This window comes from Onychomys torridus, chromosome 1 (assembly GCF_903995425.1).
Source record: "Onychomys torridus chromosome 1, mOncTor1.1, whole genome shotgun sequence".
Lineage (NCBI taxonomy): Eukaryota > Metazoa > Chordata > Mammalia > Rodentia > Cricetidae > Onychomys > Onychomys torridus.
In genome coordinates, this window is record NC_050443.1 from 109,854,430 (window position 1) to 109,868,387 (window position 13,958).

The 13,958-nt window shown below is 46.5% G+C and overlaps 1 protein-coding gene across 1 annotated transcript in view; it reads right to left on the reverse strand.

The window, feature by feature from the left end:
• Cpxm2 (carboxypeptidase X, M14 family member 2) overlaps window positions 1-13,958 on the reverse strand; it is a 121,189-nt gene that overhangs the window by 31,350 nt on the left and 75,881 nt on the right. The window contains exons 5-7 of the mRNA XM_036186096.1: window positions 10,635-10,719; window positions 9,622-9,772; window positions 816-904 (exon numbers count right to left, since the gene is read on the reverse strand). Coding sequence (XP_036041989.1) covers window positions 816-904; window positions 9,622-9,772; window positions 10,635-10,719 — 325 coding nt within the window. The remainder of the gene's footprint in view (window positions 1-815; window positions 905-9,621; window positions 9,773-10,634; window positions 10,720-13,958) is intronic.

Sequence of the window (13,958 nt, forward strand, 5' to 3'; positions counted from 1 at the left end):
CTAAGAATCTAAACATTGACTGACGTAGACCTTCTATATATGTGTGGCAGTTGTATAGCCTGGTCTACTTGTGAGACTCCCAGCAGTGGGAGCTGAGCCTGTCCCTGAGGCTTTGGCAGGCCTTTAGGAGCCTATTCCTCATACTGGGTTGCCTTACAAAGTCTTACTATGAGGAAGAGCTTAGTCCTACATCAACTTGATATGCCATGCTTTGTTGACACCCATGGGAGGCCTGCTCCTTTCTGAACAGAAACAGAGGAGGAGTGGATTGGGGGGGTTGGGCAGAGGGGAGGTATGGGGAGGGAATATGAGGAGAGAAGAGAGAGGAAACTGTGGTCAGGATGTAAAATAAATGAATAAATTCAATTAATAATTTTTACAAAAAACTGTGGTAAGGGGTAATAGTGCTATATAGTGTCACAGTGACTCAGTTTCCCATCAATAAGAGAAGGTAATCACAGTCTCTACCCTCCTGAGCTCTTAGAAGGACTGAGCATGTTAATGGAGATCCATTGTGGAACACAGCATGCGGACCCACGGGAAGACTTTCTGTTTTTACCATGAGCACCCTCTCACCTTCAAGTCCACATTCATTAATATTAATTAATTAATATGACCCAACTCAAACACATAGAACCTTTAGGAACTAAAGGCTTCAATGAGAAAAGTTTAGCTTTGAGCCCATTTCAGCTATTTCCTAACAGAGAGGAGTCCCCATTTGCTTGCCCAGAGGAATCACACATAGTGCTTATCGGCTCAGGCCCTGCTGCCCCCTTTGACAAAGCCATGTTGGAAACCCCACACTCCAGTCTTACCTGGCGCATTTCCTTATAGTTGTGGTGCTTAAAATCCAGGTCATCAGTGGTGGTCATCTCATTGCGCCGGTGATAATAGTTATTAGGATCTAGGGACAGAAAGATGGTTTTGAATTCATTCAGTTATTGTGTCCATGCTAGGAGCCTGGTTTCTGTGATGATAGTGGAACTAGAAAGCTCAACTTCTAACGCTGGTTCAGAAACAAGAGCGCCAAGCCACCAGGAGGCACATGGGAGTTGGAACTGTTTGGAGATTAAGGCTGTACAGTCACAGGCCTGGGCTTAAGTCTCTGCTTAATGTGGTGTGACCTTGGACAAACCACTTGAGCACTCTGTGCCTTAAATGTTTTCATCTGCAAGTGGGAAAAGGATGCTGTCTCCTCTGTTGGCCTATGGTGAGCAGCAGAAGAGATACATGTGTGCCTGGGCTGCTGTCAGTACAGAACAAGTAGATATGAAGTTCAAAACCACATGCACATCCTTGAGGACAATAGGAAGTGTGTACCCACTGTTAGTCTCTTAACTGGGATGCGTTCCCTTTCATTCTTCTTCACAGAAGCCTGGCATATGAGAATCCCCTCTTCTGACATCTCGGAACTCTCATGCCCCGTTCATAGGGCCAGGCCAAACCCATCACAGCCCCCAATTGCTCTGACTGTCCCAGGGGAGGCAAAGCTCTTCGGCAAAAGGGAGGAGAGAGTGACAAATCTCTCTCCAGGAAAGGATGCTGAAGCACTGCCTGCTTGCTGTGCTGGCCACTTGACCATGAAGGAGCTGTCAGCACAACCTCAGTGACCAACAGGGCACAGAAGCCCAATGACCTCAAGAGCTCCTGGTCAGCCAACCCTGAAGCCATCCTGCCGTGACATTTAGAGCCAGAAGCACCTGACATGGTTTCCATGTGAAATATTCTCACAGGCTCGTGTCCCTACTTTAAGAGGTAGTGGATTTAGTAGGCAGGGCCTAGCTATAGGAACTAGGTCATTGGGGTGCCTTTGAAGGTTTTCTGCCTGGTCCCCAATCCCCTCCTCTCTCTTTACTTCCTGTCTACTAGAAAGTGAATAGCTTTCTCCACTACATCTTTCCACAGCCTTGGTATTCCGTCTCACCACCGGTCTAGTCAATGGAACTAAGAACTATGCTCTGGAAACTTCTGGAGCTGTGATCCAAAATCAGTTGTTCCCCCTTGTAAGTTGTGTATGACAAGCATTTTGTCGCGGATATGAAAGTCTTACTGACACAGCAGCCTCACCGCTGTGATCAGAGTGTAGTGACAGGGGTGACCCCGAGGACTAGGACTCTGGCTCCCTTGAATTCCCTTGAATTCCCTTGAATTTTCTTTTCAATTCCTATTGTGTTGTGTATATCATTCCAAAATAAAGACTATGCAGAAGAGAGAGGGCAGGGAGGAGGAAGAACTTGACGGAGAGCGACAAGAAGGGACCCTGGATCAGTCCTGATGTCCTTGTCCTCTTCTGAGGAAGAATGGCAGAGGCTCTCTCAGGCCCTGGTCATCATGCTAACATTTCTCCAGTAGAGGATTCAGTCAGAAAATCACAGTTAGTGCAGACCTTCCCCTGACACCCACACCCACAACCCATGCAAAGTGCACTCAAAACCTTGTAAGCCCACAACAGCATGGGCTCCACCCAAATGGCTCAAAGGCCCATTCTAGAAGCAGGGGAATGTGGGTAGCAGAAGAACCCCTGAGATATCAGGATCAGCAAGGAACCATCTGTGTCACCAAAGTCCCCAGACTAGGAACACTGGCTGCCTAATGGACCTACCTCAGCCCTCCCAAATCAGATTCCACATCATGACAAAATCCCAGCTGATTCTGCAAGATCGATGTGAGAAGCACCAAGCCATGACTACATACTCAGGCAGGAAGGAGGCATCAGCACCTGCTTCACCCATCCACATCAGCTAGCCCTCCTGGAGCCCCTAACCAGGGGCTTTAGCCTTGAAGACTGAGGCCACATACCACAAATTAGGAGTCACCGAGGACTCCCACACCAAATATAGTGTGAAATCTTCATGAGAGATCTAACAATACTGTAATAAACAAGTAGCTGTCATGAAAGGCTGTAGCTTGCAGGAGGGATACAGACATTTTGTCCAGGCAAGAAAGTCAATGCCATCTAAGCTCAACCAAGGCCTCAGTTATTTCTCAAATATCTGCTTGGGGCATGGGACATCCATGCCTTAGAGGGAGCTTTCCAGGCCCGTGGGTTCCAAGCAAAGGCAAAGCGTGACAGTTTTTGGTTTTGGTTTTGGTTTTGCATTTATTGACACCGACTTCAACCTGCTGTTTTCTGAGAGCTATTCGGCACCTTCCCCAGTTTTAGGGGTGTCTTTCCAAAGGGTCTGAAAGCCCCTTTTGTTTTCAAATACCAGTTGTGCCTTCAAGTTGTGAAAAGGGGTTAAAGAAAAAGCCCAGAGCCCTGGGTACAAAAGAATGGTTGATCAGACAACAGCCTTCCTTCCTGGATACTAATCAGTGTCTTGATGCATCCAGAACAAAATTCCAATGCCAAGTCTCCCATAGTTAATAAATGCTTCTCACTTGTCTTTTCTTTGAACAAAATCTTACTGAGAATTTCTTAGGAGCCCATCTCGCAGTTTTAAGAGTAAGAATTGAGGCTGGGCGGTGGTGGTGCAAGCCTTTAATCCCAGCACTCGGGAGGCAGAGACAGGTGGATCTCTGTGAGTTCGAGGCCAGCCTGGGCTACCAAGTGAGTTCCAGGAAAGGCGCAAAGCTACACAGAGAAACCCTGTCTCCAAAACAAAACAAAACAAAACAAAACAAAAAAAGAGTAAGAATTGAGCTCAGAGCTCACCATCAGTCTATCAGCCATCTACTGTTATCTCTGAAGTCCCTTTCTCTGACTGGCACCTATTTCATGGTGGTTCAGAGGAACCATCTTGCCCTATAAGCCCAGGTGCAAGCCTGTGACCCAGGTCCAGGCTGTGAACCCACTTGCCCCAGCCAGTCACTAGTTCAGAGATGATCCTGGGACAAGAACCATGCTCTCAATGCATCCATCCTCACTGGTGCCAAGATCTTCAAAAGGAAGTAACTTGTGCCCCTCTCCTTGGCTGTCAAAACATTGCAACAATGGTCCTCAAAGAACTGAACTCTTCCCAGGGATCTCATGCTAGGAAAAGGACAAGGCTGAACAAAGCCCTGTGCCTGCCAGAGGAGGCGCTCTCCTCCCTAGCAAGGGTTTCCCTAGTTCAGGGTACCTCATAGCAGAGACTGGAGCCTAGAAAATGATGGATTGATGAAGGGTGAGGTTGCACCTTGCCAAGAAATGCTTAGAGTTGTGTGTAACTCCCGTCCTCTATTTACACCTAAACTTTAAGTCAGGACCCATAAGATGGACTTGGGGGTTCACTACATCTCGTCATCTGTTTTTCCCAGTGTGGCCACACTAACTCCTTTCTCTGTATGCCACTATGGCTTGCATTCCCATATGGCTTGTCTCCTTAACAGGAGTAGTGAGCATGAGTATCTGAGCTAGCTCATTAGGACTGCCAGGGTCCAGGCTCTGATCCTAACTACTCCAGTGACATCAGAGTTGTAGGAGTGTTGTTTCTCCTGGGGTCACTCAGACAGCAGGAAGTGCGGTGCTAGTGACAGCCTATCAGTCTGCAAGAGGCTCCAAGACAGTCCTGACTCCAGCAAGAGGCCCTGGGATATTAGTCCCACCCCTGCCTAAAGCCTGTCATATCTACTCCTGCAATTTTCATTTGTCTGCCAAATTTTTCTCCTTAAGTGAGTCTGAGCAGGACTCTGGCATTGGCAGCAGAAGTCCTGACTAACTGATTCTGTCTCTGTGCCTTTAATATCACAGATGGAGCTGGCCAGCCAGCATCTTGCCTCTTTCCATGTGGTTAGTTTTCAAGATCCCTCATACTAAAACCCAGTGACTCCTTGGGGGTCTCCTTACCTACAGGGAGACAGGACTCCCGGCACAGTACCTAAAATCCTGCATCCAGCCTCCTCACCTCATTAACCTACTCCACCTTCTGTTCTCAACACACTGGCCTACTAACTCTTCTGCCCGAGTCGCTGTCTGTTGTGTGCTCTCACAGGGATGCTAGGCAACAGGAGAACAGAAGGACTCTAGACCCATAAGCTACCCAGCACCACTGGGGACGAGTGGAGGCCAGTATTCACATTCCTCTTGGACAATGTGTGTATCCATGGTCATTTACTCCCTGGTAGACAATGCCCTCTACTCATGACATGGTCAGAGGTCAGTGACCCCCTTTATAAGAGTAGTTACTGGCTGCCTTTCAAGTCTGGACTCCATTGAGGCAAGGCCCTTGCTTCTTCAAACAGAACGTTTTGTTTTGTGTCCTAAGAAAGGGACAAACTGAAGCCAAACAGGAAAAAAGGACTCATCAGAGGATGAGATGAGAAACTGAGAACCATCAGCCCCTTCACGAGCTGCAGACCCCAGAGGCAGCTACCTGCAGAACTTGTCCACATAGGGCCCGCCCCAGGAAGCAGAGAATCAGAAAGCTGCAGAGGAGACAGATTTAAAGTACTGATGAAAATCTGCAAGCAGCTTGTGACTCCCCTGGCCTTCCATGGCTTGATGTAAATGAACTAGTCCTGGGAAGTGAGAAAGAGCCACAGACTGCCTGTGACTCCTCCTAGAGTTAAAGACTAACCAACTGCAGGGGCTTTAAACTGGTCCCAAAGCTAACCGGTAAACACAAAACAGTAAGTACAGTTTACTGCTGCTGTCAGTGACATTAGTTAGTTATTATTCCTCCCCAAATTCTAGGACACAGAACAAGTCTCAGTTGATGGACAAGATTAAGCCAAATAATATGAAAGTTAATATTTCCTCCTTAGGGTCGCTGAAGCTTGCCTGCTACCAACCCCACTCCAGGAGCTCAGCTAGACTGTCTCTAGGGAACAGAGTGTGACAAACAGCGCACTGGACATCCTCCTCTGGTCTACTTTGAATGCATACATCCCACACACAAGCACACACACACACACACACACACACACACACACACACACACATACACACACACACACACAATTAATTACTAATTAATTCCTTAATTGGCCTGAAAGGATTGGAACAATGCTGTCACATCCAAGGCTTACATTCCGTGAGACAAGGGCCACTTTACACTTTCTTCAGTAAAAGCAGGAAAGAACAAAGGTCTGCACACATAGCTCCCCGACCTTCCAAGGGTGCTGTCTTACCTCTCCACGGTGTGTGTGTGTGTTTCACTTGTGTTCTATTAAGAGTGATTTTCTGTTTCTCTCCTTCCCCGATACCTTGAGTCTGATGTTTAAGGTACTCTCCCATAAGTTGTCCCCGAAGTCCCTTCTGTGCTCATCCTTAAATTCTTTTTTGCTTTATTTTGCTTTGTTTATTTAAGATGGAGTCTCCCTCTATAGCTAAGGCTGACCCAGAATTTACTCTGTAGACCAGGTTAGCTTTAATTCATGGCAATCTCTGAAGCAATAGGATAATAAGCCAGTGCTACTCTGTCTAGCTCCAAGTTCTTTTCAAACCAATGAAAACACTATAAAGAGTACTCTGGTTGCGTTCTATCCAGCAAGTGGCCAGCCTGTGCTGGGTTCCCTGGACAGTCCTGTCTTGTTCCTGACAGAGGAAGACAATTGGTCACCTGATCTGATAAAGCAAGTGCAGGAAGCAGATCTCGTTTCCTATGACATAAAGGATAACTATCCTCTGCTCTTCAATAACAACAGAAAATTAGTATACCAGAACATTCTTATTTAATCTCTCAAATCCTTTGACCAATGTAACACCAGAAGCCATGGAAACTGCACAGATAGCTATTGTTAAACTATCAAAATGCAAAAGACTGTGCCTTCTGAAGTGTGCACAACCCTTCTTTTCATGTGCATCTATTTATTCATCTATCTATCTGTCTGTCTGTCTGTCTATCTGTCTACCCATCCATTCATTCTTCCATACATCCATCCATTATCGATAGATCTATCTATGTACCTACCTACCTACCTACCTACCTACCTATCTACTGTCTATCTACCTACTTACCATCTATTTATCTTTCTAACACACACACATATGCTTGTGTGTAGATTTATATTAAAACCATTTTCAAAATAAGTTTGGCTCTTAAAAATGGACCTATATATTTGTCAGGTAGAAACTAGAACCACACTAAGTCCACACTTGGAACCACCCAGATTTCACAGTTCATCCATCACTGTGAGTGTTTTAAATGCCCACCAAGAATAACCTAGCAGAGAAATAATTATTTCATGATACTCACATAGGCTGCCCTATGCCTTTTCCTAATGACATATGAGTTTCTGCCCACAGAGGGAAGCCATGGCCCCACTATTTACAGCAAGCAAGTGGAGGAATACTAAGCAAGGTTCAGTACTAAGTAGTAAGCATGGCCTGGAGGAAAGGGGACAGAGCCTCCTTATAGATGCTGGCCAAGATGTGTGCTAGCAGATATCCTGAGCCCCAGGACTCCAGATGTTTCCAGATCGCAGCAGGCTGGATGTGGGACTGCTGCAGGAGCCATCTATGAAAGGGAGCTCAAATCCCAAACAGGCATGCTCTGATGCATTCTGCTTCTTAGCCTTGGAAATGTGCACAATCTCTGTCCCAGCAATTCCACTACTTACAATAAAGTTCAAGCAACAACTGTGGACACAGGGATGGGGACATACACATGTGCACATACACACATGCACACACACACACACACACACACACACACACACACACACACATACAAATGACAGAGAAATAAAAAGAGTATGGAATCAAAATACGCTATTTTATTTTATTTTTTGGTTTTTCTAGACAAGATTTCTCTATGTAGCTTTGAAGCCTGTCTTGGAACTTACTCTGTAGACCAAGTTGGCCTCAAACTCACAGAGATCCACCTGTCTCTGCCTCCAGAGTACTGGGACTAATGGCGTGCACCATCACTGCCCAGCCTGGAATCAAAATATTCTAAACTACTGAATTTCCAGCTACCACAGGCTGATTAGAGATGTGAGATTTTGCCCACAGACCAGGAGAGAAAGTACCCACAGATGCCCTCTTTCCTGGTTTCATTCTGTTGATGTTACCAAAAGCAATTTAGGGCATCAGAGGGCTTGTTTAAGCTTACAGGTCAATTGTTGAGGAAATTCAGGGCAGAAACTTGAAAGCAGGCCTGTTTACTCTTCTATGCAACATTATCTCTGACCAGGGAATCCACTTACAGCCAAGGAAGTACAACAGGAACTGTAGAGGATGCTACGTGTTTCCTCACTCTTTGGCTTGTGTTTAGCTAGCTTTCTTATACAGCCCAGGGAATGGCGCTGCCCACAGAGGGCTGGGCCCTCCTACTTCTGTTAGCAATCAAGAAATCACCACCCCCCCCCCCGACACACACACATGTAGACCTGCCCACAGGCCAACTTCATCTGGGTGACCCCTCCATGGAGACTCTCAGGTGGCTCTACGGTGTGTCGAGTTGACAGTCAAAGCCAACCAGGACAGGTACCAATGATTTTTGTGACATGAAAAAAAAGAAAGAAAAAAGAAAAAAAAAAAGCAAAAGCAAGCTAGTAAGTGCAAACAAACATAAAATGAAAAAAAAAAGTGTGTCTGCTGTGAGGATCACTAATGTAGGCAGACAGAGCTGACTTTCTCACCCATGGAGGGTTCATGTTCTGAAAACCTACAGCTGGCACCGCCAGCTCATGCATATTACAAGACCGAGAGAAAAATAGCAACGTGGCATTAAACATGCTTTGAAAACACAGTAAATGCAAGCTCATGGTGGAGCTGGGGTGACTGCTGAAATAGCATCAGGGCTGGTGGTGGACTGTGCTGGGCAGGACTGGGGACCCACAGGCAGTGATGTTCCAGCTTCTACTATGAGCCCGACAGGGAGAAATCTGGGTGAGATGAATCATGCTTCTGCTCCCGTGCCTTGTGACCTGGCTGGAGAAGGACAGGAATGTGACACTTCTGTAGGCTCTGATAGGTACTATGGGGAGAGTTTTAGGCTAGCTGCTTTTCTGGAGATGTTTGATCAGAAGGAAGATGCTGTTGCCAATGGGTCCCCAGTGATGCAGTCAATACCTGCTGAAATGCCAGCCCAGGCCAACCTGTCTGGAGCAGACAGCAATAGGATCCAAAAAGCACACAAAGTTGCCCACTTAAATCCTGAAGTTAGAGCCGAACACCATCATATGAAAATCAGCCCATCAGACTAGAAGGAGCAAGTGTTCAGTGAGGATACAGGCATCCAAGGAAGCTCTTTAGGCAGAAACCTTGCAAACGCTCATGGCTCAGTTCCTTCCACCTCCTGCCCTGCCTCTGTGCCCGATTTAGTAAGCATGCTGAGGACTAACCAATGTCTCGAAGGCAAACATATTCTGTGGTGCTGAGAACCGAATCCAGAGCTTTGCACATTTGCGTGTGCTTTACCATTGAGTTACACCCCTAGCTGACTGCTACATGCCTATTTCTCACTTCTGAGTGACAGCATTGAGTGATCTGTCAACCTTGACATACACAAACATCTTTAAATTACAGCAGGCAAAGCCACACTTGGCAAGAGGGCTCAGTGCCACCAACGCTCATGTTTTTGAGTTGGGCTTATGAAAAGCTCTTTTTCTTTTCTTTTTGAATAACCCGTATGTTTAAGAGATTTAACAATGGACAGAGGAAAATGATGGCTCAGTTTGTTTTGACTCACCTTAGGGAGGCACCTGTCTCCCAGTAGGAAACAGACTTGCAGGAAGTTCAGGAGGCAAACTCACCTGGCAACGGGCAGCCCAAGATCTCCATCCTCATGCAGATGTTCCCATTATCAAACCAGGACTGTGGATTTATGCGAATGTAGCGGGCCACCATGGGGACCGGCAGCTCATTTAGCACAGGAATCTCCTTCTCACTGTTTCCTTCAAATATCTATTGATGCTCAAGGGAAAAGAGGAAGCTTTTTAAGATCTTCATCATAAAAAGTAAGACAGCCAGGAATTCACTCATTCCTTTGGATCCCAGCAAAGAGTACATATGCACACTGGGAATCAAGGCAAAAAAGGAACAAATCATCCCTGCACTCTGCCCCAGGAAGCCCCTATCTCTCAGTCTATCACGAGGGTAAAAGGATGCCCTAAAAAGCTTAGGCTTTTAGAAGGAGGTGGGCCAGGCCAAGCTTTGGAGCAGGGAGAGGTTCTCCTTGGCCCGACAGTCAAGGAAAGCTACTTAGACTGGTAGGAATAGGAGGAAGTTCTAGAGGCAGGGAAACATGAATGGGGAAGCCAGCAGCGGGTTTCACAAGTAGACCAGCTGGCTCCACTCTGCTGGTGCACGCAGGACTGCTGATATAAGTAAGAATGAGACAGAGGGTCAAAGGGAGGCTGCAGTCGGTGTGTAAGATGCTGGACGCCACACGAGGAGGGACACTTGAGATTCCGAATTTGAGAGTAACAAAACTCCCATGCTAAAGCTAATCATGCAAGGTGGCACAAAAAAGTCAGGGTTCTTGGAAGTGACAGCTGTGAGGGTCCCCAACTGCAGCGTGTGAATTTGTAAATGGAGTCAGAGGCTGCATCTCAGAAGTATGTTAGTTGGAATGAATCCAGAATGCTCTATCAGCCCCAGCAGTGGGCCACTGGAGGTTGGGCTCCAGAGAATGAAAGGAGGTCACTATCCATCAGACTCTCCTGGTTGGTTTGAGTTTACACAGGCTTGGTAAACCTCCCCAGGCATAGGACAGAGCCCCATGGCCAGGCACAAATGGCATGGGTAGAGGGGAGAGGGGACTCACCATGTCACCAGATCCATTCTTCACAGTAACCCATGCATGGCTGTCATTGCTCACCATGACTTTGTAGGACGTCACCCAATCGCTCCTGTGAGAAAATAAAGCATCACTGGGGTTACATACTTGAAAATGCTCACCCTTTCCATCCAGAGGTGTGGAAGGAAGAATATATATGGTTTCCTCAGGACTGGGTCAAACCCTGATTCTCAGAGAGTCCTGGAGGACAACATATGTTCTTGTCATGGCTCTTGATTTCCCAATACAACTAGATAACAAGACCCTAGTGCTGAAGATACCACACACTTTGATTGTAGAACACAGATAAACTGCCCTTGAACCTGCTAGAAAACTATTTTCCTGCTGGCTAGTTTTCATAGTACTAGAAGATGCTACACATACCACTGAGGGAAAAAAGACATCAGTGGTCTTACCAAGCAATGGACCAGGCATGCTAAATAGTAACTTGCCAGGCAAGATGTGCCCTCTAGTGTAACAGTGGCAAGACTGTATACGTATGGGTGTAACCAGTTGCTTTCTGGTTGCATTTGAGACCTCCACTATAGGAGGGCATCCATGCCTGGTACTCTAAAGCCCACAGTTGGGTGGGGAGGAACCTACTGCTGTTATTCTGCTAAGCAGCCATGTTGTCAGACAGCTTCCTAAAGATTTATGCTTCAGCCCATTAGTCTGTACTGCTCTCAACCTTGCTCAGAGGAGCTCCTTTTGCAGTAGGCAAAGGTGGACCCAGACTCCTAGCCCCTGATACATCTGTATCAACCAAGAGTAAGCGGAGTGGGATGCAAGGACCAGAGAAGAGAGAGTGCCGCGAAGCCTCTTCTGGGTATAGCTGTTGTACTCATGAATTCACAGCGGCCCAGGTTACCAGCACAAGCTCCAGCCCCTCAGAATTCTAGCACGGACAGCAGAAGGCCTCACGTGGCCCTGCATCTGGCTGAAGAACTATTGGTGGTCGATGGCAGCCGTGGGAGGAGTAGTCATTTTTCTGCTGTGGCTACTGGCAGGTACTTCAGTAGATAGCCCACACCCATGCACATGTGGGCAGTGCTGACAGGACTCAGCCATACAAAAGATGAAAAAGAGGACGTGAAGTTGGAAGAAGGACATGTTAGGGAGCTCTGGGAGGAGTTGAGGGAACATATGACCAAAATGCATCACATACAGGTATGAAATTCTCAAAAAAAAAAAAAAAAATAGTTACAATTAAAAAAAAAAAAAAAAAAAGAACCCGAGTTCCATGATACTTGCTGGTTGTATAACTTTGTCTAGGTAACTGCCCCATCCATGCCCCTCTATACAAAAAACAGGACTGTGAGCCTTGAAGGGTCTAATGTCCTTTAAGCACTTAGGACAATTCCTAGCCCCTGGTACAGTCACACACAAAAAGGTATGATGTTACATCACACACTTCAGAAGCTTAATGGAGTCCAGCAGAGAAAAATAATCTCAGTGAATGCTGAAAATTGTTCTAGAAATTTTACTTGGGGAAACTGACTTGTGAATGCAGCAAACCAGATCCAGTCAGCTACAGAAGCAACAGCTTGAGTCCACAAGACTATGGGTTTCTCCTTGTCTGTCACAGCCACTCAGACATTCTCCATCCCAGCAAAAATCCAGTGGGCTGGACCCAAAGCCAGAGCCCTGGCACCATCTCCCACTGGACAGAAATTACTGGGGATGAAGCAGTCATAATTTGACTTGCTGGAGTGGAGGCCAATCTGACAGGCATGGCAAAATCAAAACACAACCCAAACTGATTTTTTATGTTGTTAATTGCCAGATAATATGGAAAGGCCACTCTGTGCATGCCCCTTCCAAAACCTAGAACCCTGGTGGCAGAACCAGCCTCCTGCTTTTCTGTTCTTTCCTTCTGTAAGTCCGCTTGCTCTCTCCAGTAATGCTGCTAGAGGGTCTAACCCAGTGTTTCTCAACTTGTGGGCTGCAACCCCCTGTGTGTGTGTGGGTGCATATCAGTTATTTACATTATGATTCATAACAGTGACAAAATTACTGTTATGAAGAAGCAACAAAGTAATTTTATAGTTGGGGGTCACCACCACATGAGGAACTGGATTAAAGCATCACAGCATTAGGAAGGTTGAGAACCACTAATTAAGCTTTCAGTCTGAGTCAAAATGCCTAGAGAATTTGTTCAGGAGCAGCTTGTTTTTACGTGCCTCTATCCATGCTGAGAAACAGTTTCATATACCTTTCCTGCTGTGTCCTCCCAGCCACCAGCTGTGTCCAGAATCAAACAACAGTCCCCATCCCCAACATTCCAGTAATCATACCACCAAGGCTGGGGCCAGGAATGGAGTGAATAAAAACGCCCTGAACAAGGCCTGTTGGGAAGCCCCTCAGCAACACCTGCCTGCAAAATGACCCTCTCCCCAAAGAGCAATCTGCTCCATTCCAGTTCCAACAGCAGTTCCTCTTCCCCTGCCAACTGTTTCTCAGCTGATAATGCTCACCCAGTACCTGCTAGGCGGCCTGCAGAGGCAGGCTTCTGTCCTAGGGAGACAAAAGAATGAAGCTAAGAACCCAGTCTAAAGAAGCACACAAACGGGGGGAAGTAGAAAGGAAACTTAGTAGTTCTCCAAAGAAGAGAGGCTGGGTCTGTGGTCTGGTCCTGAAACCCAGCTACTCCAGAGGCTGCAAGCCGAAGAATCAAGAGTTTCGGACCAGCATGGGCAACTTAGTGAGACCTTGTCCTTTAAAAAAAAAATAATAATAACAATAAAAGTGTTGGAATTGTGTCTTGGCAGTTAGAGCACTTACCCAGCATGTACATTCTTGTCTGCCAGGAGACGCCACAGCAGAGTGGTCTAGCAGAGTCCCTGTCGTCTACCAGGAACCACATACCAGCAGTCACTCCAGACCCTGTCTTTCCCTTCCCCCATTCAGCCTCTCACGAAGTTTTGCCAGTTTACTGCCCATATCTTCAGACTAAAATCTATCACTCTCTCTAGCTCCACCAGCAGCAGTCCAGCCCATTTCCTCCAGCCATGACAGTTGTCCCCAGATGGTCTCCTGGGATCTAAATCCCCCTCTCTCAGCGTGTGAAGAAAGGCTTACTTTACTAGAGAAACATACATCAAGAATTCTTATCTCATTATATATCACTCCTATCTCAACTTATTTGTTGACTAACCAAGTTTGTATACTGAGCATTTGTGGAACTTGGTACATGCTCCCCTGACCTTTCAGCCACTATGATAGAAGCATTCCAACCTCTGAGGGTTCACAGCTAAATTATTCATGATCCTTTCATTCAAGGTTTTGGAAGGTTAACCAGGAAGACAGAGATGT